The 25,847-nt window shown below is 35.5% G+C and overlaps 1 protein-coding gene across 3 annotated transcripts in view; it reads left to right on the forward strand.

The window, feature by feature from the left end:
• Positions 1-25,847, forward strand: part of FMN1 (formin 1) — a 209,397-nt gene that overhangs the window by 63,686 nt on the left and 119,864 nt on the right. For all 3 annotated transcript variants that reach the window (XM_076344909.1, XM_076344910.1, XM_076344911.1), the window contains one exon: positions 19,651-19,712. In XM_076344909.1, coding sequence (XP_076201024.1) covers positions 19,651-19,712 — 62 coding nt within the window. The remainder of the gene's footprint in view (positions 1-19,650; positions 19,713-25,847) is intronic.

Genomic DNA, 25,847 nt, shown 5'->3' on the forward strand with positions numbered 1-25,847 from the left:
CGGAAGCGGTGCTTTTAAAGGAAATAGGCAAAGACTATATTTGCAACATATGTTAAGAGTTATAGGTGTACCTCAGTGATTAGCAGGTTTGTGTTTCTTTCAGCTGTTCATGATGCCCAAAAAGCAGTTGTGGCAGCAAGGACACTGCAAGCAGTTGTAAGTTGCGTATGATGGATCTGTTATATCTGCTTTTCTGAGTACGAGGGTGACTGTTTTAAAGCACGATGCACAGGAATGAATTTATGCAGTCTCCTGCAAGTGAAGGAAGGTACTGTTCGTGAGTAGTGCCGATATAATTAAAAAAACAGAGTTTGTATTCAATGTTGGTCTTATTGCTGGGGGCGGGTTTTGTGTTTTTTTAATGAGTATGGAAGTGGCAATACAGCATTACTTCTAAACTCAGTATCTTCTCTCTGGCAGTGGTTGGTACCTCCAAAGTGCATGTGTATACTGGCATTTCCCCTCATGCCCCTTCCCATCCAAAATTCCCTCCCAGCCACCAGTACCTCAGGAACTTCTTGTCCACAAAGTGGGCTTCTTAAAAATATGATGTAGAGCAGGTTAATGATCACCATTAAACTGACTGGTCTCAACCTGAAACCCTATTTCTTACCCCAGTGTCTTGTCCTGACAGCTAAGATCAAATGAAAAATTCTTGATTTCAGAATAGAGTTCAAAAATTTTGTGTGGCAGGGATGTTTGTGATTCCAGTCTTCCTCCATTGATGTTCCTGAATAGTTGATTATCTGTAACACAAAAAATGCTGAAGTGACTTGTTTTAACTTTCAGTCAACAATTTATGTTAGTGTTTTAATTTCTGTGATTGAGTTTCATCTACCAAAACAATAGGAATCTATATACAAACAATAATAATAGGCTGAATTATTAGGTAAGTATTCATTTAGCACAGCTTTATTTTAGGCTTAAACAAAATACATGTGTCACAGGTGTGATCACATCCAAGGATAAATCTGGACATAAGTCTTTGTACTTCTAACAGGGTACAAGAATATGTACTTATTTTATGAGGTAGCATAGTTTTTTTTCATTTGTCATGAGAAATTAATATTTAAAGTAACACTGAAAATTTGGAAGTTGGAATATTGTAATCTTTCTCACAATTCTGCACTAAGTCTTTCATTTACTTCCTTCATCACCATGCACTATGGCAGCTATGACAGGAAAGTAGGGATATTGAGGGAGAGGATTCCTGGCTTTTTGATCTTTTCTCACGTCCTTGCCATGTTTGTCCTTATTGTTCTTGCTGCCTAGTGGAAGCAAGAAATTCAGGCTTAATTTGGCTTACGCAGCAGACATCACAGTGACTCACAGCAGCTTGGAGGAGCAGCTAACTCCCTTCTGAGGCTCATAGTCTGGCTTGATGTGTGGGAAACCAACTGAAAAGCAAATGGACATAACAAGGAACACGTGTGTGGGGCTGACTAGGCCTGTTAGCAATATTAGAAGTGAAAGAAGTTAGTGAACAAATATAACTCAGCAACAGGTTTTTTTCATGCCTTTGATAACATCTTGCGTAGTCATAGTGTTGTCATCCCCAACACCCGAATCTTGACTTGTAAATTTTGAATTAAAAGGATGATATTATGATATTTTGGCATATCTTATGTTTTCTTAATCCTTTAATTCCTCTGTTTCCATAGAGCAAGTGACTGTGTTGTAACTGGCTCTCTGTAATTAGCACAAGCTGCTTACATGGTTCTCTAGAGAAACTTGGAACTTCTTTGAAGTGTGTCAGTCTAAAATAGTTGAAGTCCAGAAAGTCTGTAGTACATTACACCATTTATATCCTGGAAGACTAGAAAAAGGGTGTTTAAATTTATATTTACAGGTTTATTCCATGGAAATCCTTCCTGTGTAATCAAAGACATTTCTGTGCATATTTCTCTGGTCCTAAAGTTCTGTTCTTCTGTTTTCATTAAAAGTTTCTTTTTCTTTTTCCTCCATAATTCTTAGAGAGGTTTCTCCCATTTTTGAAGCATAATATCTGATAGAAGGGTAGATGTGTCAGCTATTACGTATGGTGAAAATATCTAGCCATGTAGAGGAGACACACTCATGTCTATACTGAGTGAACTCATCTGTGATACTAGGTCACATAGAATCCACATATAATGAATGTCTCAGCTGCTGCGTATGACTAGATCAGCACTTGCAGCCCCTCATGTCTAAGAAGAGGAGTTTAGACGTGAGTTCTGCTGCTCATAAAACTACTTATGTTTGAAGAACAGTCTCCACGTTAAGGTGGTATAGATGTACAGATCCTGTGATTCCTATTAAGAATGCATTTTTAGCCATTAGGATCAAAATAATTCTCTTGTATAAAACAGAGAGAGTTTAGTCCTTTGCTTAAGCAAAACAGAAATTAAAAAAGTGATGAGAGAAGTATTTGACATTCCTGCTGGAGAAAATGTTAAAAAAAAATCAAGTTGAAACATGAATCCATTTAGTGCTTTTTTTCATTACATGTTTTCTTGTTAATTCCAATGTCTGTATTTAACATTAAAACCCCCTGTTCTCTCACAGTCTGCCTATTCATCATCCTTAAATCTGCAGTGAGGTAATGCTGCCTTTATGGTGCCACAATTTCTATAAACAGTCTGTGATGCTGTAAGTACAATTTTCAGAGTAAATAAGAAAATCAGGAGGTGACTGAGAAAGCTCTTATTAAACAAAAAGTGTCTAGGTAAATGGTGAACGAAATAGGAAATAATGGCAGAGGTTTATTGCCAAGTCTCAAATATATTAAAGCGTTGGTCCCCTATGCTCTGGGTTCCCAGCAAGAAAATCACTTTATGGTCATGATGTAAATGCAGAGAATAACCAGCTTATGTGAGAGAAAGAGAGGCATAATGGTCTGAACAAAGAGATGAGAGATAAGAACATGATTTCTTATCTTTCTTTAACATAAACTTCCTTTGTGGCCTTGAACAATTTTTGTTTGTCTCTAAAAAAGACATAATGCTTGATGTTGTTAGTGTCCTGAAGGAAGTTGTTGTAACAGTGGCTGCTAACAGTTGGTTTCATCTTAAAATAAAAAAGATTACTTTTTTAGTAATTTCAGTTTATTTGATTTCAGTGTGGTATTTAGGGTTTAGTTCTGGGATTCTATTATAAATGTTATTGTAATGAATTAGGTAAAGCAGAACTACAGCAAGCAGGATATTATGCATTGGTTGAAGATAGTGTTTTTGTGATTTAATGGTCACTGATCAATTTGATGTGACCTCAGAATGCAGGTGGGCTGCATAAAGGTTTTGTAAAATATTTTACTACATTTTACTGCATTTATTGTGCAGCATGACAGGCACATTTGGCCATGTTATGTCAGTGTTTCATACTCTGACAAATACACTAGCTTGTTACTGAGAAGCTGAGTTTTTTATTACAAGCCAGATTGTTGTAGCCATATTATATTTCTCTGGAGTAACAATGACATTTTCTCCCCTTACTTATGCCAACTAAAGCTATAATTTTATGGATTTGAAAGGTATTGGGCATAGTGCTGCTTGGAAATCTCTAGTCTCAGACAAATGGGTTGTGCATGTGCTGCTCAATGCAGCAGCCACAGTTCCAGGTATGTTGCAGCCCTGATTTACTTTGAAAATATTAAAAGAAACCCTCAAAAACAAGGAAGCAACAGAAACATCCTTTGCTTTTCTCTCCCCATCTCAGCTGATACTGTCATTCATACTGTGCCTTTTGAGATAGGAACAAAAAGATAGGCACCTGTTAATGCTGAAAGATTTGTCATTAAGATGTTTGTGTTCCATTTCCAGCCCTTTTGCTACCTTCTGGAACGACTTCAGGAAAGTTGTGAGACCTTGCCAAGCTTCAGTTTACCCATCTGTAAAATTGGGATGAGAATCCTGACCTATTTTTCAAGCCAAATTCAATTCCTTTTCTGTTTATCAGCTGTTAGCATTAGATAGAGATGCAGAAGGGAAAAGAATACTGACTTCTTACAGACTTTCTTATAATACAGACTTAAATCTGCAGAAAAATAACACTTACAGTGTGGTAACTGTGCATAAGGCCATGTGACAAAATGTTCATACCTTCCTATACACTGAGGATTATGATATTACAAGGTGAGGGGGAAGAAGAGTTATGCTCCACTTTTTCAAATTTGCACCTGGATTTAGAACTGCTTTTTGGGTTTCTTTTTAGTTAAATTTGATATCATCCCTGCCAAGTTTGCCTCCTCTGCTACAGCACAGACACGTACTCTTATCTGTAGAAAAAACAACCCTATTTATTATACATTTCTTAGTTTTGTATATATCCACGTTTTAAGTTTGTCAACAGTTTAAACTTGAGAGTTGCTGAGAATATATTGGGGAAGTGGTGTGCCTATGTGTGTGGATATGTAGTGTGCCTACACTCACCCACATACCCACCCACAGTTGAATAAATATACAGTTAGAATGCATGTGTAGTATACATGCATACTCAACGTATGCTTATTATATATAGTATACAGTGATTGTGAAGGTGTTATAGATCTAGAATAAGTACTTTGTATTTTAAATCTGTGCTAGATGAAGTAGATAGAGTCTGTAACTCATCAAAGAAACGCTGTAACAAATTTGCTGATAAGGTGTTATTTGTTTACCGTATTGCATTGGTGAATATGATCCTGTAATAGTTTGGTTGTGTAAATACGAAGTAGGATGTTTATTGAGAAAGAAATCATGCTGAATGTCCCCAGCAGCAGTACCTCTAATGTTGCCTTCCTGGGAGGGTGAAAATGACAAACGAAACTATTCATTTCTGCTATCAGGTAAATGAACTATAGCTGTAACCTCAACTGTGACAGGAGAGGAATGATCAAGTAGATGAGTTACTCAGGTGACTGCTTCTGAATAGCGCTTTATACTGCTTTGCAGTCAGAAAGAGTAAGAACTATTTTCTTCATTTCCATAACAGAGAATGAAGGGGTTGCTGGTTTTTCCATTAGGAGGCTGCTTTTCTGTAGGTATTGTTCTGTTGTTCGCAGGGAATTCCATGTGTTGTGAAGTTACTTCATTTTCTGTAGTAAGTTAACCCTTATATCTTCTCTATTATCTCAATATCCAGACAGTATTTAGATACTGGACTATTGGCTTGTTTAGGACTGTTTATTCTTCACATGTCCCTCTCCATCTGTATCCCTTCCTCACATCTTGCATATTTTCACTGTACCAGAATCTTTAAGGTGCTGAAAATCATTGAAATTTTAGGCTTGGAGGGTTCTTCCTTCCCTTAAAAGTCTAAAAAAAAAATAAGTTGAAGTGAAGAATGTCTGCTCATTTCCCAGTCTGGGGAATTGACATCCTTATATGTATTGAATTATGGGGCTGTAAGAATTCAGATTCAATGGGAAGTAAAGAAAGGAGGACTGATAGGAGTGGATGGAATGGGGTGAGGGAAGAAGGATTAGAATAATGTGTCAAAACTACATTCAGTATTGTTTTAGCCAATCCCCTATGCCTAAAAAATAAGTAATTCTAAGAATTTCTTTAAGCACAAATGAATTTTAATTTCCTAGTTCTAAAAGGATGCTTAAACGCAAAACTTGTTCAAATTGGTGTTCAGAAAGTTTAAGGAAGTCTGCCTGTCAACTTTTTATAAACCTAAGCTTTGGGCTTTCACTGATGAATCGTCTTGTAAAAAATGTGTAAGCCACAATTTGTCTACTTAAAATGTTGCATTCATGTAGCGTTTCAAATAAATGTCTGTATTTCTCCCAGTGTTACTTCTGTGTGAAAATTATGCTTTATAAACACCATTCCAAGACCGAACAAATAACATGTTTTGAAAGTTACTCATGACTATGTTTATTGGAAGAAAAGCCTGAACATTGGCTGCGTTGTAGGACTGTAGCCTGAAAAAGCCTGGAAGGTCGCATCAATGCACCTGTAAAAATAAATATATAAATAATAAAAAAGGTGCAGCTGTGGTGAGTAGATTCCCTTCTGACACCTGGTGGTTAAAGGGGAAAACTACATGGGGAAATAATGGAGGAGGAAACAAAGACTATAGTAAAAGGGAATATTAAAAATGACGGGACCAAGGGTTACCAAGGAGGGAGAAAAGATGAAGAAACCCTCACTTTTCTCAAATTTCATGAATCCACTCAGTTAAAAGTTAATGATTTCCTTTCTGCTACAGGGTGTGGTACATCTCAAGAGATGTAGATTGCACTCAAGTTTTCCAGCTTTTGTTCTGTAATTATTTTTAAATTGTGTTAACATTATTTTGCATGTTTCCACGTACCGAGTTTAATACTTAAGATTTTTTACAAAAATGAATGTACTGACCAGAAATGGCTATATAAGTCATTTATCTTCAAAGCTTCTACTTTCTACTTGAAGTTTTGAGATCATGGCAAAGAAGGTTCCTAAATTGCTTATGTAAAGTTTGAGGAGTAACTCATCTATTTGAAACGTGCGTTATGGAGATTTCTGTGGGAAAGGTTTTCACATAAGCTTTTATTTAAAATTATTCAAGTAAGTAAGTTGTTTTATTATCAAAGGAGAAATGGTAATTTTTGCACAGCACAGTTTTGAACACAAAGAGAATAATACTGAATAGTATTTGAGTGTGTATACTTGGTTTTTGCAACAGTGCTGGAGAATGAAAATTGCCATTCAAAACATTGTGACCCACTGTATCCAGTATTCCCAAAGGTGTAGGTTAAATTTTCAGGTCAGCAGCTTTGCCAGTGAACGCTTGTACCTTCTCTTTTAGAAATGGTGATGAACAATGCAGCTTGCTCAGTATCACGACAAAGATTTACATGAGCATGTATTGTGTATATTTGTAAACATTATTGCTGCTCTGTCTTCAGATAATTTCTGTGTGATTATACAATTGAACATACGTTAAGCACTTGTATAAATTACATAGGTTGTCCAAAACATCCAGATTTTATTTCATGTTTGGTTTTCTGTGCATTAGGGAAAAACATGCATGCTATAGTGTGTATTTTCTTTGCAAAACAGTGAAGCATGCCTCATACTTTACTAATCACTAGTAATATCTTATATGCTTTATTTCTACCACCTGGTGGTATATGTCATTCATTGGCCACTGTTATTGCACAGTCTATAATTTTTTTAAAAAGTGCATGTTTTAGTAGCAATTCAAAAAGCAAAACAAGGAATTCTTGAAAGCATTCCCACCCCAAATATGTGTCTTCTAATCAGACTGTATGGAATGAATCTGTTAGAAGCGGCTAAGCTTTCTGATCTGCATTGCCCTCCTTGCCTTACCAAGCAACGTGAAAAGACAATAATGAGGGAGCACCATTGTTATTTCCAACTGAAAATCTTGAGGAATGAATAAAATAAATTATTTAATCATTCTACCATGTGTGATATGCAATTCTGTGTATATACCGAGCTGAGAGCTTTACAGAAATATTTGCAAGTTTGTTTTCATAGTTAGTGTTACTACATGTGGTCTATGGTTAACTAAGGAATGTCCGTGGGATTTTTTACATGGTAGAAATTTATTTAAATACTTGCTATTTGATTTTGATTTGATTTGGTGGAAACTGCCAATATCTAGGAACACTTAAGAAATTAAGCAATTCATAAACAGTTGATAATTTTTTGCAAGACAAAATTATATAAATGGGAGCTGAAAATACTGACTGAGGTATATGTTTGTAGTAATGAATAAAAAGCAGGGAGTCTGCCAGATTCCCTGCTAGGATACATACTTAATGAGTGTAAAAATATAAATTCCCTGTGTGAGGCTTAAATACAATCTTACTTATGCTTTTGTCTCTAGCTCACCTAAAGCTTTACAAGGAGGGACCACGAGGTGGGTGGAAATAGTGTAATGTTGTCCGTCTGTGTCTAGTCTTTGGTCTCTTTTGTTACTGTAAAGGCAGTATTTACCTTTCCTTGATGGAATAAAAATGGTAAAGGCAGAGTCTGCAGTACCTACCACTGTTTAGGGCTAAAACTTTAATAAAGACTACAGCAGTTCTGTAATACAAATGAGGAACTGTTTTCGGAATTCTAGCTTACGTTAGTTCAGTTTCAGTGGCTGCCATCCCACTAAAGTGAGTGCAACTTAGGTTGATTTCTTTGACTTTCAGAATTTCGCAAAGTTAAGATTTGAAGTCTGATGGGAAGAACATCACAATTGAGAACTGGTGTATTACTTTCTCCTCTTCTTTTTTTTTTTTTTTTCCTCATTTCTCTTGTCTGTGAGCAAACTCCGGGTAAATGTAACCCATTTTAGAGATAATCTAATATGCCTAATAATTTGGCTTGTTATAATCTGGCAGTGCTTATTCTAAAAATCTTTGAAGCAAAACCTGTAGGTGTAGTGAAAATTGAGCTGGAAAAGTTCTTTCTGAGTTGGTGGGCTATGGTCCTCCATTGTGAGGCATATCTTATATAAAACTGAGGTTAACAGCTGAATTTAAGCAAAAAGACAAGGTGAAGTGAATTAATAAATGATGAGAAATATTGTAGCCGCATACTTTTACTGATTTGAATATTACATATAAAAAATGGGAACCGAAGCTTTTTGTACAAGAACTAGATTTGCCCTGTTTGCTAGTTTAGTACTAGTCAGTTTGGAAGGATTAAAGGCATGGTAGCTTTTTACTTTTCCATAACCTTAATGTATTTGGACACACACTGGTCCTTATTCAAAACAAGAGCACATTTAACACTGCCAAAGAAATACAATAAAATCCCACTGAAAACTGTGTGAGGGCTAATTAGATACTGATAACGTCATTAGCAATGAATCAGTAGGGATATCTTCTGAAGGAAAAGGAGATTTAATTGTGCTTTAAGAAAGGGAATGAATGGTATTAACCTGATTTATGGAAGTTTATTTCAGATGTAGCCCCTTCTGTGTCTTTCTGCGTTTTCTTGCTCAGTTTTGTATCCCACCAAGAGCAGGACACACAGAACCCTGGCCATTGTTGGATTTCAAATTAAGCTTAAGGAACTTATTTTGTACAAACCCTCATGACTTGGAAACTCCTTTTAAGCAGCTCTTTTGAATTATCAAATTATTATCAAATGTGTGATAACTAACTGAAGCTGAGTTGGAACTCGGTTTATTTTAAAAGAGGATTTTCTGATAGTATTCCTCTTTTTTCTACAATGACTTGTCACTTCTGCAATTGCTTGCTGAAGTAACTGACATAACTGAATAAGGCATGTTTCAAAGCGTTTTTATTTTTCTGTGTATGTGGAAATGAGAGAAAGCGACATCTCCTGGAGGGTCCTTCTGTGACAGCTGAGATAGCAGGGTTTTTTTGTGGTATTTTAGGTGAAGACTGACTAGTTTCATTCTGGTGTCATGAAGGTGGTGAACCTGTGTACTTTTTATAAATGTGCTGCTTTTTTGGTATTGAGTTTATATAATCCATAACATACATAAAGTACTCTGGAATTTCGGTCTGCCTTTTTTGCTAAAATAAATACTTGAATAAAAGCTTCCTAAAGAAATTCTCAAATGATGAAATACCAACTCCCTAGTGATTAAAACACCCTTTCTGAAGAACAGGAACTCTTTCTGAGTCCTCCTTTTAGTGTAATGTATTGCCTCAGTATCTCTAGCCTGTCTTCTCCTTTATTTCTCTAAGTTAAGAAACTGCCATTATACTGTGTATGGATGATCATTATTTGTTTATTCATTAAGCAGTTTCCTGTTCTCACATTTCTCAAACAATTACAGTATAGCAATCTGCCGAGTTAAAACTTTCTAAGGATTAAGATTTGTTTTCTTTTTTTTTGATCCTTTTTTGTAGTTGAGTTAGGAATACTAGCTGTTGTTGGTGAATATTCAATGTGATTATTTTACAAGATGTGTAAACAAACCTTATGACCAGGATAAACTCTTGATGCATTATATCACTGAAGAACAAGTTAGTCCTTAATTCTACCATGAAACACCATTTAGATGATGATGCAAGTGGACATCATATTAGAAGAAATATATCCAAAGGACTTTGAAGCCCTGTCCTATTCCCTTTGCAGTTTCATAATGAGAGTCCGCTCATGTTCATTACAGCTGCATGAATACTTCTTAGGAAATAAGACAGTGTTCAGACATTTTTGCATTAATTAAAGCAACTTATATTGGAATTTGTTAGAATTTCCCTGCACATACCATCAATGATCTTAGGGTAGGAAAGTTACTTTGTCTATATAAACTGTCATTAAGTGGACTTCTGAAGAGTGTGGTCTGGCAGACTCATCTCTCCCTGACAATTCAATTGCTAGCATTTCCCATTTCCTCACTCGAAGTAGGCCCTACCTTACAGGACTCTGGTGGTGGTGTGGAGGTCCTAGAAACACTTAGGTATTTACAGTTACAGGCCAGTCATGTGATTTACTGCCTGCTTGGAGGCTGGGCAAATGAGCAAGCTATTACGTTTCCCTATCCCATAAAAATGTCACATTTTTTCCCTCCTTTCCAATGGAACAAATAAGTAAACAACATCTTAGAATTGTTCATGGAACAGAAAAAGAAAATCCTACCGCTCATCTCTACCCTAAAAAGCTGGGGTTCTGAGGTGAAGGAATTCTGGCCCTCGCAACTTCTTGAACACAGTAAACAATATTTGCTGATCATACAGATAGATGGTTCAGTTTTTGAAGGTCTTCTGAATTTGTAACTAAAAAGATTAGACGTGTAATTATTTGGGAATTCTGTGTGTTTTAAAGAAGCCAGCTCAGACTAAATCCTCCATTCAATATCCTTAACACCTCAATATCCTAGCTCAATGTTCTCTGTAGAAACCATAGACCCAAACAGGCCCACAGAAGTTACGGGTGTATTGCCTGGAGACCATGTTTATCCTAGAAGGTCAGGATAACTGCTAAAGCTGAACATATTCATATTCAGATATCAAGGGCCTAATAATACTAGAATGTGCTATTTTAGATACTTGCTTTTTTTGATTATTGAGGGTGGATTTGAGCAGTCCTGTGTTATACATTTTATTTGTAAGATTAGCTTTGGGGGCCAAAATTTTAGAAAACACAGTGCTGTAAAAATTAATCCAATATATTGAATACCTCTTCCTTTGTTTCAGATTATTCTGTGTTAAAGTTTAAAATCATAAAATACAATAACTATTAAAAAGTGTGTGCTTTTTGTATAGCTTACATCAGGATAAGCAACCTTTCTCTATTGCCTTACCTTTTTCCCCATATGTAAGTTTTGGTATTTGTTAACTTTTTGGGTTCCAGGTACTTTTGTTTTTAAATTGCTATTCAAGACAATGTGAATAAAACCTTCCGTTGTCATACCTGTACACCCGTAATGTTCTTTAGTGTATTTGTACACACTTTGCTCCAGCAGATGTGATGTATAAATGATGTATAAATGGTTGTAGACATTTGTCCACTGTTTCACAATATGTAATACTCTGTTGTTTTCACATAGTTGATGTCTGTGTTCTATAATAAATTCAATTTCTGCCTTCTTAGAGCATTTTAAGCCCTTTGTTCACCTCTTGTCCGTCTTAATTATTCACCCATTTTTGATTGATTGGTTTTGCTTCTTCAGCTTTTCCATTGTGCTTCCACAATAATTCTCTTATCTGTTTACATACTATGTTTGATGCAATTACAGGACACAAGAGTTGCTTCCTCCTTGCAGTGGATATTTAGTTAAAACACAATCTCATTTCCTTCTTGCAACCCATTACTTTGTTGTAGATGTTAATTCCATGCTTTAAATGGAGCATTTAAAATGTTGTAGTACCTTATGGTAAAGAAAATATTATAAAAAAATCCTTGCATTTAGATCCAGATTTCTTTTCCTGGTATACTGATATCTTTTTAGTCAATGTTATCTTTGTGTGATCCATATTGGCAACATACTTTAAAATCATGAAACAGACTGATACCAAATCTAGAAGTTAGTTAAGGAAGAATGCTATCAGATTTGTACTGGTTCTGTCTTTACAATGTTCAATGCTAAAATATTTGTTTAAAATCAGATAAAATACTAATTATAATTAATTTTTCCTGCAGTTGTGTGTGGGCAGAACCAAATATAGTATGACTAGAAGTAAAGTTATGATACTTTCTAATATTGACTATATCTATGGGTTCATGATATTAGTCTAGTTGATCGCTCCAGAAATCGTGGCTTTTTTTCCCAAGCACCTTCTAAAAAAATACAGTTGAACAAGGAAATTTCAAATGTGTGTGTTACTATCAAATAAAATTTAACAAGCTAATCATTAGGAAAAAAGATAAGACAAAAAACTGTATTAAAATAAAAATCTAGATGAAAAACTAATGAGATAACAAGTTCACATTCAGAATAAAAGAACAGTATATCCATATCCATAAATTGATGAATTATAGTTTGACTTCAGAAAAAAAAAAAAAAAAAGGAAAAGGTTATTAATGGAGTACAAAACAGCTACCCAGTGGAAGTGGCTAATTTTACATTTTCCCAATCTCGTTCAGATTTTCAAGAAGTCAGAGATCTATTTTCTTGTCACCGGAATGTATAACATATATATATACTCATTATGGAAATTATTCCCAATTTTCTTGTTTTAATCATAATTATATTTATATGTAGTAGAGAATAATGTTTCAAACAAACAATACAAAAAAGGACAATTATGATTTTACAAGTGATAACGTTTAATGTACAGTGAATATTGGAATGCGTATATGGAGCTAGATTTAAAAAAGCTCCATATCTCTCTTGTACTGGGGAGCCCAGAACTGGACACAGCATTCCAGGTGTGGCCTCACCAGTGCTGAGTAGAGGGGAAGGATCACCTCCCTCGACCTGCTGGCAACACTCTTCCTAGTGCAGCCCATGACACTGTTAGCCCACTTTGCTGCGAGGGCACGTTGCTGGCTCATGTTCAACATGGTGTCCCCCAGGTCCTTTTCTGCAAAGCTGCTTTCCAGCTGATTGATCCCCAGCATGTTCTGGTGCCTGGGGTTATTCCTCCCCAGGTGCAGGACTTCGCACTTCCCCTTGTTGAACTTCATGAGGTTCCTGTCAGCCCATTTCTCCAGCCTGTCGAGGTCCCTCTGAATGGCAGCAAGACCCTCCAGCTTATGAGCCACTCCTCCGTTTTGTGTCATCAGCAAACTTGCTGAGGGTGCAAACGCTCTGCAACTCTACACTCTGCACATATTCATAAATGAACTGGAAAAGTGAGACTTGAGAAAGGAAAGCTTGCAGCTGATGTGAAGTTAGCAAGAGTAGTGTAGATAAGACCTGAATGCAAATTTAGTATTCTCTCATCAGAATGCCAATTTTTTTGATGAGAATTAAAAAAAAAAAAAGAGGTAAATAAATCTAAGATTGAGGAATGCAATAAAATTGCAAAGGAAATCCAAAATATAGAACTATTAACATATGCCCTTGAGGAAAAAAATCCTAAATACATATAGACACTAATGAACTCTGATCTGATCATTACTCTTTAAAAACAAGACCTTGATGTTAAAATAGATCTTGGGAAATGTCATCTCAGTGCTCAGTAGTGCAAGCAACTGAAGTGGTAGGAAGTAGTAGGAAAGAAATAGAAGATAAAATCTTCTAGATCATCATAATGCTGTTGTATAAAAGTCCACATTTTGTATTTCATGGGAAACTGCAGTTTTGTCAACTCGGAGAGGGTACCGTAGAACTGTAAAAGCTTCAGGGAAAGACAACAACTTTGATCAAGCATATGGAACATGTTCCTTATGAGGAAAGCCTATGTAGACTAATATTCTTTCAATTGGAGAAAGAATCAGTCAAGGGGGCATATGATGGAGATCTTTAAATTCATAAGAAACAGCAAATGGGTAAATGGTGAACAGCTGTTCACTGTTTCTTCCAGCACAGGAATTGGAGGCATTAAATGAACCTAACAGGTGCAGATTCAAAATAAACAAAAGGGTCTTTACCTAATGTGCAATTAATTCTTTGCTGCAGGACATTGTCTGCTTGCAGGAGTTTTAAATCAGCAATGCACATTCATGGAAGAGGAATCCACTTGCAAACTGTTAAATACGCAAACAACTTCTCTGGTTTAGAAAGTTCCTGAATTGCAAATCAGGTTGCTGGAAGAGTGTACTGGAAAAGTACTACTACCTTTTTGCCGGTTTTTAAGTTTTTATATATCACCTGCTTTTTGGCTACTGAGACAGGTTACTAGGCAAAATAGGCTTTTGGCTTGTCTCAATAGAGATATAATTTTGTTCACTATGAAACTGAATGATTTTTATTTCACAGTCGCACTGCTCTGCACTGTGGCAGTTCTCAGTTTACCTCTTCAGGGGCCTGTAGAAATAGGAACAAAAATAGACTTTGCATTGTGCCTCCAAACCTCTGTAAATTAGGAATATGTGACATGGGTAATCCCAAAGTAAGATGTTTTTGCTTAATTCACTGCACTTTGGAGTGTCTTCTGGAAACCAAATCAGTTTCTGGTAAGAACTTCAGCTCCTTTTTCCAGCATTCTGCTGCTTTAATGGTCTACAATGAGCTTGTCTTCCCAAACTAGATATTTTGTTTTACTTATGTAGCTATTTTTTCCTCTATTGTGCCTTAGTGCAGCTTTTCTGTAAAATCTGATTGACTGGATAACCACCAGGTACCTTCACTGGGTAATAACTATTCCACTGAAAGTGATCGGGATAGAACTCAGAACTTGGAAAAGTGATTTTTCTCTAAAACACAGGCATCTCTTTGTCCTTCTTCACGGTTTAATGTTGGTGTAAGTTGTGCATTGGATGCAAAATACATATGGCAAGTCCTAGAGGCAGAAAGTATGAATGTAAAGGATGAAAGTGCAGAAAAGTGGTAGTGGTGGTGGAGGGAACAGTCATTTTGTCATCGTTATCGTTCTCATGATAATGAGGTCCAAGTAGAGTTTTGGTCTATCTGATAAATCTTGATAGATAATAAATAAATAAATAAATAATAAATAATAAATAAATAATCTTGATTAGCAAGACTGTGTTAGATACCTGTCTTACCTACCAACTACGGCAAAACATGGGAGTAAATGGAAATTTAAGTTTCACAGTGAGGAGATTTTTTTTTTTACAGTTACTAACTGATTTATTTTTCCAACAACAACATAGAAAAGGGAAACCTTGTACTGTCATGTCACTGAATATCTTTAGTTTTCACCGAGGCCTCTATCCAGCTTCCCATGTACTTTGCCAACTTTCATGTTACTTTAAAAAAAGTATTTCAGTGAAACATTTTTCACTAACCTGGTATTTTAAAATACATTTAAAATACAACTAGCAGCAGATGTAACAAAAATTTGTATTTATTTAAGACTTTATAATGTGTATCTGCTTTATCTCACTATCTTAGAAAAAACATCCAGTTTTATGAAAGTTTGCTTTAGCAGCAGTGGGTTATAATTATTGACTGAGGAAGCATCAAGTTGCATAAGTAAAGAGTATGCCCAAATGGGCAACAAACTCTATCATTTATTAAATTTTTCTTTCCTCTCAAAAAAAAGGAAAAAGTAGTAAATTAGAAGTAGTAAACGAAAATTAAGAGTTAGAGCTGGTTGGAGCTGAATCTATGCAGTGAGATTTTTTATTTTTGCTTGTTTGTCTTATGTAAATAACTAACACTTAATTGTTTTCTCAGTAATGAAATCCTAATTTGCTTGTGGTCATTTTTCAGGGTAGGAGCACTTGCCATCGGATTTGTATCTGATTTGTTTGTTTCAAAAGCCCTTCAGAGTAATATCTGCATTGGGGATAGCTAACTTCTTTATGCCTTACAGCCACTGTCTTCCCGGCAGGCTGTCTGGAGACTAGGCAAGTACAACAGGATGTTTCTACTATCAGCCTTCTGTTATCCAGCATAATGAAAGACTTTAAAATCTCAGAAAAGACAATCCCCCTGACATTACACAAACTAGGGGATGTGCTGGCATGGAATACAGTAAAGAGTCACCTTGTGATGCAAGATCAGCTTGGATCTATAAAGTAGAGTGTAAAGAAGAGGGAGCCAGGCTCTTTTCAGTGGTGCCCAGTGCCCAGTGACAGTGTGAGCACACATTGAAACACAGAAGGGTCCGGCTAAACATCAGGAAACACTTTCTCACTGTGAGGGTGACTGAGCACTGGCACAGGATGCCCAGAGAAGATGAGGATGGAGATTCATGGAAGCATTCAAAAGCTGTCTGGACGTGGTCCTGGGCAACCAGCTGTAGGGGGGGGGTTGGACCAGATGACCTCCAGAGGTCCCTTCCAACCTCAGCCGTTCTGTGGTTGTGTGATTAGAAGGTTTATTTCCATGTCGGTCTTGAAGGTCCTTAAGGTATTCCAGCACCAGGAAGTGGGAGGTTATACAGTTCAGTTGCAACCTTGTATCTCAGCTGGCTCTGAGAACTACCCACATACCTTCATGTGTCTTAACTAATAAGGCTGGATGAGTTACAATGATTGTGAGACAATCAGGCTAGCTACACACAGAGCCTATCAGATTTCTTAAACTCTGGCATAGTTAATTTGTAACCTAGACAAATCACTCATTCATAATTTAGAGTTTACAGTTTTTCTGATTGTTTCTGTAGTCTAGATGAATCTGTCCGTGAGTTAAATGGAATGTAAGAACTCAGTAGTTTATAAAGCCTGACCTATATTTTGTTCGCAGTACAGTTCCTTCCATTAACACATCATTATTGTTTACTTTGTTGTTGTGATTTTACCATTCTAAGCAGCATCCCAACACCATTGCATAATTAAACTTTATTATTCTGTTGCCAGTATGTTCAGAAACTGATTTTTGGAATTATATGGATGCGATTATTCTTTCTAGTCAAATTCTTCAGTGTTTTAATGATTCAGATTGCCATCTCTGCGTGCAGGATATTTTCTTGGGATGTTAACTATCCATGTAGAATTATACCAAATTAAGGTGACTTCACAAAAAATATGAAAGGAATGGACATGAGTTACTTTGTGTTATACAAAACTGTAATTGTGATGTCATTTCTTTTTCATTATAATACCTTACACACAAATACAAATGTTTGCTTGAGAAGAATTAAAAAGGTACTTTGCCAGGTGTCAGCTTCTATCCAATAGTTTCTTCTAGTTAAAAAGAAATATTATGGTAGAAATAAACAAAAGAAGCTTATGCTGCAGAATGTCAGTTTATTGCATAGTAGGCAATCTATTAAATATGTTACAGTATATCAATTTATGATATACTTGCTTTTATGCAGTAGCAGTGTTTTAAGTAATGAATTAGGTTTATTAGTTCTCATAATCTAGTACTTTCTAAGCATATTTTTAAGGAATAAGTAAACCATAAAAGAATTGCTACTCTCTATCTTACCTCTGCTTTAGAACAAAGATTAAACAAAGCAATCTCTAGAACTTATTTTGGAGCTTTCAGCTAGAAGAAGTAATGAAAAACACGTGCCAACTTAAATAACTTAAAATGATGGTATCTTGCAAAATGTCACAAAAATGACATATACTTAATTTTTTAAAAAAGTCTTTAACTTTTTATGCTGTGTTAGGTTTTATCCATGAGGTTCTTCCATCATTCTCTGACTGCACAAACATTTGTGCCAAGATAAGAAAATAAGCAACAGAGGGTTGGCAATGGGTAGACATGGTGAAAAAATCTGCTTTTGGTGCCAGTGCAGGTCTATGTCAGCATATGTGAACTATGACTCTCTTACCCAAATCCCAAAAAATGTTAAGCATTGGGCAATCCCACATAGAAAGCAGATCTTTTGTTAAGATAGATCTGTAGATCTGTATCCTTCTGTTAGCCAAACTAAGAACTGATTGTTAGCAGCATTTTCAGAGCCTGTTGTTTGCTTCAGTTATGATGTGACCTTAAAGAGCTAAACTTCAAGTCAGGATGCTCATAAGCTTCATGCCCTGCAAACTGAGTGAGTGCTTAACCAGCTGAGGTGCCAAAAAGGTCACTTTTTCTGGGGACCTGAGGCAGCTGTTTTGTTAAGTCCTGTGTAGGTGAATGGATAAGCAGAGCCTGTGTCCAGAGGGAATATCAACCAGTCAAAGGAGTTAACAGCAGAAAATCTAAAAGTCCATAGACCTAACCGGTTGTGATTCCAGCAGAACAGTCAGGCAATTTTCCCATGCTGGAAAGCTCTAAGTAGAGGCCTGTTAGAGAGGAAGGAGGAATTTAGATAAATACTATTAGTAGTTGGAATCACGCAAGTTTTTATTTTGTGTCTTGTAAGATATCAATCCCTTTTCCTTTTGATTTTGTGTACTGATTCAGCTGCTTGCATATAGCTTCCCCTGCATTTCAAAAAAATAGCTTTGCATTAAAAGCTTCCACATCATACAGATTTCAGAGTGATAACCAGGTTATCTTTCCTTTCCGCTTTTCTCCATGTGCTCACAAGAGAAAAAAGAAAAAAAGAAAAAAAAAAAAAAAAGAAAAAAGTGCCCAAGCACTGGAATATTTGACTGATCTGGTGCTTTGGTCCATGCTTTGATGTTCTAATGCTGTTTTATTGGTTCTGCTGTTCCAGGGACCATACAAACCCCTTAGTATTAGAGAACATTGACAGTAAAATTTAAAGTCTTTGGACTGTTTTCAATCCTTGTTTAAATTAGGATTTGATTCCTTTTTTAGTCAAGGAAGCAGAAGCCGGGCCAGGGAACTGGAAATACACTTTTGGATGAATTTTGATTTGGAAGCAGATAGAAGTGGGGCTTTGATGGTCTAAGAATAAACTCCAGTTTCTTGTTTAGGAGGGCTGTAGCTTCTGGGCCAATGTCTTACAGAAGAAAGGCTTCTCTTAAATCATTACACAGCTGTAATGAAAGGTCTTCTCTTTCTTTGTCTGGCCAAATGTAGCCATGGTATGGATTAAAGGAAACCATAGTATGAGACACAGGTTCTAGAGGTCCATTTGGTAAATCTACACCTTAACATTACAGCCATCACTAAACCTGTGTAATCAATGCCCAGCCTCCTCATTTTTTCATTGCTGATTTAAATTTCTCTGGCTTTAAGTTTCATGCTTTCATGTTATACCTTTGGATTTTATTATATTCTTGCTAAATGGAAGAGCTATTTAGTACCCTGTCAAGGTACTTAAACCCTATAATTAATCTTCATCTGATAGATTAAGACAAAGAATCCTTTGTATCTCTTGCTGTTGGGTACTTTTCCAGGTCTTCATTTATACTTGTGATTGCTCTTTTATCCAATTTGCCTGTGTATAGTGATTGTATGTCTACAGTTCAGTTTAAATAGTTGTATTTAATGCGTGTTTTTTTAGAATTCAGGTGTGTGTGTGTGCATGCATGTGTATGACATAATATCCTATCAGCTCTACATTTATCTGCAAAGCTAAGCAAAACTAAAATTTCCTCCTGTTATTTCAGTCTGACGTATATTCCCCCCATTTTCCCTTCTCAGCATGGAAGACCTCTTTGCTTTATCCTTTGCTCTCAGAAACACCATGGAAAATCTGGTCATGTGGTCTTAGAAAATAATGCTAATTACTGTGTTCAGATTTTCTTTTCCATCACCATTGTAAAAGGTCTTTTATTTGAGAGCCTGCATCTGCATTCTGGACCCAGTGTTGTTGTATGAAATATACTATGCTGAAGATGGCACATGGTTTTCTGACTCTAATGGAATGTACTTTTTTTATTTTTACAGAGTACCAAGCTGCCATTTTGCATTTAAAGAGGGAACACAAAGAAGAAATTGAAACATTAAAGGTATACTTTTGTAATGATTTTTTTTTCTTTCCCTGACTCTAGTGCATTTTACAGATTTAAGTAGTGCAAACATATACTTTTCATCAAATATTAAGAATTTAATTGTTTCTTTCTAAAAGTTGTTTTCAGCTGACTACCAACTCAGTTAAAACTAATCTAGTTAAAATCCATACATGCACTCATATATGATGGCAAAAAGCAGTTTTACATGTTTCCCCCTTATAGTTTTGCTTATTGTTGTACTTTTAAATTCTGCCCTCTAACTCAGCAGTGCAGTGCTTTTACTTTTGCTTATTATATTAAGGCACTGGCATTTTCACTCTTCCTCAGTGAAACATACTTCTGTACAAGCAGTTTTCTGTAATTTTAGACTGAAAAATAAGCATGGTAATTCCATTTGTGAGACTCTGAAATTTTGTATTGCACACTCTTTATTGATGTCTGGTTTTGTAAGTGTAAACTTGACCAACTGTCTAATTGTCAAAATCAGAAATAACAAAGTTTAATATTAGAACTCACTTTCCCTTGGCATGATTGACTCTGCTAAGCAAAGTGAAATATTACAAGGAAGTGTTTTTATCATAAAAGCAGGAACTTAAATGGCAGTATGTATAACTTAAAGTGAATTTGCTGAGCAGTCTTAGTTTAAAGAAAAATTAACAGCGTCTTCCTTTTCTCACCAGTTGTGATATAGTCTTAAGCATAGCTGCACTGTGTTCTAATACAGGTCCATATGCTAAATCCTTAGTATACAAGTCATCAAGTACAAAACATTCCGTATTTCTTTGTCATCATTAAGGCAAATAGAATGGAAAAAACCAAATTTACTAACACGGGGAGTCTGATAATCCAGTATATTGATACATTGACCATGTCCTTAGGTAGATCACATATAGGAATCATCAGACTAGTACAAGTACAGTATTTGTATTACACAGAGTATTTATGTCTTTGTCTCTGCACAAAGGCCAGGACATAATGGATGTAAAACCTACGAAGTTCAGAAAGCTCGGTGAGGTCTTTGAGTAGTCAGGGGTGGAATGATGGTAGCAGCTTGTGGGGTGGACAGGACAGGCAGAGTCCCTGGTGTGTGCAGCATCTCTTAAAATTCAGCACAGGGAAATGCAAGCTAGCACTAAAGTAAATACAACAGTAATGTACAATAAATATTATTAATAATAACTCTTACAAATAATAGTGTAACTCTCCCACACAAGAACAGTAGGTGGATGCAGGGGGGATTTATTCATTTTGAGAGGGTATATCAGAGAATACATAGTCTCAATGAAAGAGAAAAATGTGTTTGTCCATCTCCAGCAACCCTGGAAACAGTAGAGGCAGAGGAGACAGGTATACGTCTCCTTTGTCAACTTTGAATGAGATAAACATTCTCTTTTAAATCAGATTATTATTTTTTATCTGGATTATTTGAGTTATCCTCAAATATCATGTCTTAATGATTAATTGTGTTTATATGTTATCTTGTTTAGTAAGGAAAATGTGAGTGGGTTGTTTCCAGAAAGGTGAAATTGTGATGTAACTTTCAGCACCATAAAACCTCACCATTTTATGTATCTATGTAAATATAATTAGAAATGAGCTAAAATGCAAATATTTGCTGTCCATGATTAGTAGAAGACTTATGCATTCTTAGCAGCAATGAAATACAGATCATGTTTTCTTATATTGCATGCATTTGGCGATTATTTTCATGTTTGGTATGTTTTTTTCTTATACTATGTAGTTCCAAAAGCAAACCAGAAAAGGTGATATGAATGGTTTGTAGGACTTTTAGGTAACATCAGTGAAGTGTAAGGTCTACATCATGATGATCAGAAAAATAATTGATTCAGAAAAATAATATTTATGTTTATTGTCTGCAAGACAGAATTCAAACAAGATTTTTGGATTTCCATTTTGGAGTTACTTGTAAGTTACTGGAGACCTTGCACAGACTTCTGTTTGTAAGTTTGTAAGACTGATGATTCGAGATATAATGTGATTTTTCATTTTACAATATTGAAGGACATAAAAACTTCCTATACTGAAGGCCAGCTGAAGCAAGTACCCTGTCTCCAGCAGTGACCAGCAGTGGGTGCTTAGAAAACACATATAAGAAATACATAGTGTAAGGGTAATGCCTTCCTCCTGTATGGTGCTTTTTGTTTTGATTTGGGATTTTTGGCAAGTCTGAGTGTCTTCATTGTCTCTTCCTTGTTGCTTCCACTACCACTGCCTCCATGCCCCTTCCTTACAGTGTAATGCTTGATTTTTGGACCTCAGCCCAGCCTGGTGTAAGACATCAGGTTCATAAAAGATGTATAGTGGCTAAATTACTGAGAAATGTTTCCCTAGTATACCATTTCCAGCAATTAGTGTTTTAAGGGTTTCCTGAAACAGAGTCTGCACACAGGTTATGGTATATAGTACTGATGAATAAATAATAGTATCACATGCTTGCGTGTCTTCTGAATGCTATGCCATCTGAGTAGTGTTCCTGTTCTTTTGCTGTATGTCCTTGACAATGAATTCCTTGTACTAGAATGTGAACTGTCATAGATGCCTCCTTTTTGTTTGTACAGTTGTTTTGGAGCTGTTTATTTCTCTGGAATGTGTAGAATGCCATGTGAAAATTTCTATATAGTGCCAGACTAATAATCTAAAAAACATTTAGGCTGAAAATATTAAATTCCTGTATTCTTAATATGTCCTGTGTCCAAAGAAGGTCAACACTAAGTTATTCATTTTGTGAAGAGAATGTCAAATCTCACCGCAGCATGTTATTTTTTATAGTGGGTGAAATCTGAGAGGCAGGTGCTGCTGCTACATGGTCCTGCTGCTTTGGTAAATCATAAATTTGTTAGTTTTGCTTCTAAGTTTTAGTAGTTTTCTAAATGAAAAGGTGTCATTTCAAACTTTTTTTCCCTTTTTTTATAGCCTGTCTACTTTAAGAGGTTCTTTCTCCTGTGTCACTGATGTTCAAACATTTTAAAGAACAGAATTTTTTTTCTCTGCATCTCTGTTGTTAGCCTTTATTATTTTGTCTTTAATTTCAAAGGAATTTTTCCTGGGTTTTGTGATTCATTTAAAAATTATTGCTTTTCCCTGAAATTTCTTGTCTGTAATATTTAAATATAACAGCAAAGGGACATGATTTTTGTTCATTCTTTGTTACCAGCATTTGTACTGGTAAAAATGGAATGCATTAGAGAAGGCCAGACATTGTTTGTATACTCTCTTTCTTGTGGCTTTTCATTATTTGAAGGAAGGGAAAGATATATTTTAAGATGAAAAATATGAATTACTACATACTGCTGTACATATGGAACTTTACATTATAAAATTTCATATGGGAACATATAGGGAAGTAAAATTGTGTCGTGATTTAATGTAATAACTCGTTGCATTTTATTCTTTAAGGGTATAACAGAAAAAAATATGGTGATAAATATCCCTACTATTGGAAATGCTTGGGTTAAATGTGATTTTGTACTATGCACTGAAGGAACCTACAGACAGAAATTTCTCTGAACCAGCTCTTTTACAAACTGATCCAAATCACATATTTTGTATTTATGAAGAAGGTTGATCATCATACCTTCTCTGTAAAAGATTAAGAGTGAGACCCTTATTCTTTGTTATTCCTAAAATGCCTAGAAAAATCTTTAGGAGCACTGGAAGGTATGTGTAGGGGAAAGTTCTCAAAAAATTATTAAACTGTGCTCTGAAGGTGAAAGCAAGCAAAGTTATCCAGAATCTGTCCCTTGAAACCTGTACATAGTGGCTTATGAGTGAGAGATCTGTTTATTCTTTAGCAATAGAAAGTGTACTATACTTCTGTACTGCTTCTTTTGGAAGTTTTTTTTTTCCTTGACTATGTGAATGAAATTCCTAATGGATTTTTATTCTTTAAGATTTGTTATTGCTATGTTCATTTCCGAAGAGTACAACCAGAGCTTTACCCATACCACCAGTTTGAAAGGGTTGGTGCTGATTCTGTAGACAGTTGAAGTTGCAGTGAATGTAGCAGTCTTGAAGGATGTAAAACAATCACTGGAGAGGGAGGGCGAATGACAGTATTCTGTTTATTTTGTGTTGCCGTCTTTATGTTATCACAGTAACTTGAAGCTTTGTTCTTTTTTTTGATGTCACTTGAAATCAATTCTAGTCATGTAGTGTGCGTATTCATTAAATTAAGATTATAACTTTTATTACACCAAGTAAATTATTGATGAATCTGTATCGTATCATATTGCATAACAATCAGAATAACTCATAACATCTCTTAATGGGTTCATTAATGTCCATAATTCAACTGAATCATCCACATGAAGATAATCTTTAGAAAAGGTAATATAGCAGAGAAAAATACTTAGTTTTGCCCATTTACCTTTAACTACATTTACTAGTTGCTGTGTTCAAAGCATTTCTTGAATTTTTCACCTATTATTTACAAAAAATTGAATGATATATTTTTAAGACATTAAACTATTTCTGTTCTCCACTGTTGAATTTTTTACTTTTCCTGCTCCTGCCGCTAGATGTCAGCTAAGTCTTTCGGAAGTAGTTCCCAAAGCACGTCACAGCTTCTCTATATGTGTGCGAATTTCATACTTCCTTCTAAACTGTGAGAGTATGTGTGGTGATAACATCCTGCCCACTATTTGTGGATCTGGCACAGTCTTAGTTTTAGGTCAGAAATTAGCTTGCACATTATGGAACTAGAATCGAAGTTGCTCAATAGATAAGTAGTAGCTGTCATCACCTTAATAGTATTTTTCCCTGCAGAACCAAGTCTACAGTATCTAATAACCAACTAAGTAGATGACAACGACTTAACATTAAATCAAAATATTGTAAATGGACTACTGACTTCTGAAAGGAATGAATTAACTTGAAGAGAATATTCTGATTGCAGTACTTAATAGTTAATCCAACACATAGCTGCACAAGGGTATTTTTTTTTTCCCTATAAGTTCTTTTGATAAAATGAGTAAAAAAGTTAAGTTTTTTTCCTAATTTCTCCTTCCTCCCTTTAGCACAAGGGTACCAAATATCCCTTCCATCTTCAGTTACACAGAAGTTAAATACTGGTTTTGGAAGGTGGAATAAAAGTCCTAAGCTGTCCTATAACTCTGTACCCTATGCATGGATCTTTCTCTCTGACAGAGGTTATTAGGCTTCCATCAACTCACTACATCTTTTACATGTTCCCAAACTGAGAATAATAGTGTCTTTAGCCATTAATCACAGGTTTTAATAATAATATTACTATATATTATATGATGCACATTATATAATATACTCTATAAGAAATAATAGATATTTGATAAAATATAGACTATAGATGGCTTGTAAATTGTGCAATAAAAATTATATAATACAATAATATTTCTACATCTCTTGAAGAATCTCATTGCAAATTTTAGAAAGAAATACCTGCAGTTGCATCTAACACAGTTATGAACATATTATTGAAACTTAACAAATAGTGAACGGTAACGCAGTTGGTGTATAACTGCCCGTGACATTATGAAAGAACAGTCTGGCCTCATTTAGAGAAGAATGTATCATGGGGTGTTCATAGTGACCTTTGTGGTCTCCTTACTAATGTTTGCATTTTTGCATTTTTGCGAAGGTTTCCAGAGCTGAAATGTAGAAGTGGGTAGAAAGTAATTTCCTTTTCACAGAAGAATTTCCTTAACTTTGAAAACAATTTCATATCATAAATTGAGATTAAAGACCAGTGCCTCAAAATGCCACGGAAAAAGGTTGAAAAATGTGGAAGAAAAAGGAACATGAAAGGGAAAGTCATAGCACCAGTCAAAATTGTCTGATAATTTCAAAATGATTGATTTTTATTTTGTACTAAGACCGCAAAGGCATAAAAACATTTTCTCAGTTACTGAGTGAAGTAATAAAGCTTTACATATGTGATGATCTTTTCACTCTTTTACAAATCTGGTTTTTACATCTCTCATGCTTCACAAGTCCTTCCCCGGCCCTTTGTCTTTTCACTTTCCCATTCCTTTTCATCACAGTCAGTGTGCTTCCATTTGTGAACGCTTCCATTGCTCTGTAATTATAACATGAGTATAACAAAAGGTGCTGCTTCTCCCTGCTACATTTTGAAAT

This window comes from Aptenodytes patagonicus, chromosome 7, assembly GCF_965638725.1.
Source record: "Aptenodytes patagonicus chromosome 7, bAptPat1.pri.cur, whole genome shotgun sequence".
Lineage (NCBI taxonomy): Eukaryota > Metazoa > Chordata > Aves > Sphenisciformes > Spheniscidae > Aptenodytes > Aptenodytes patagonicus.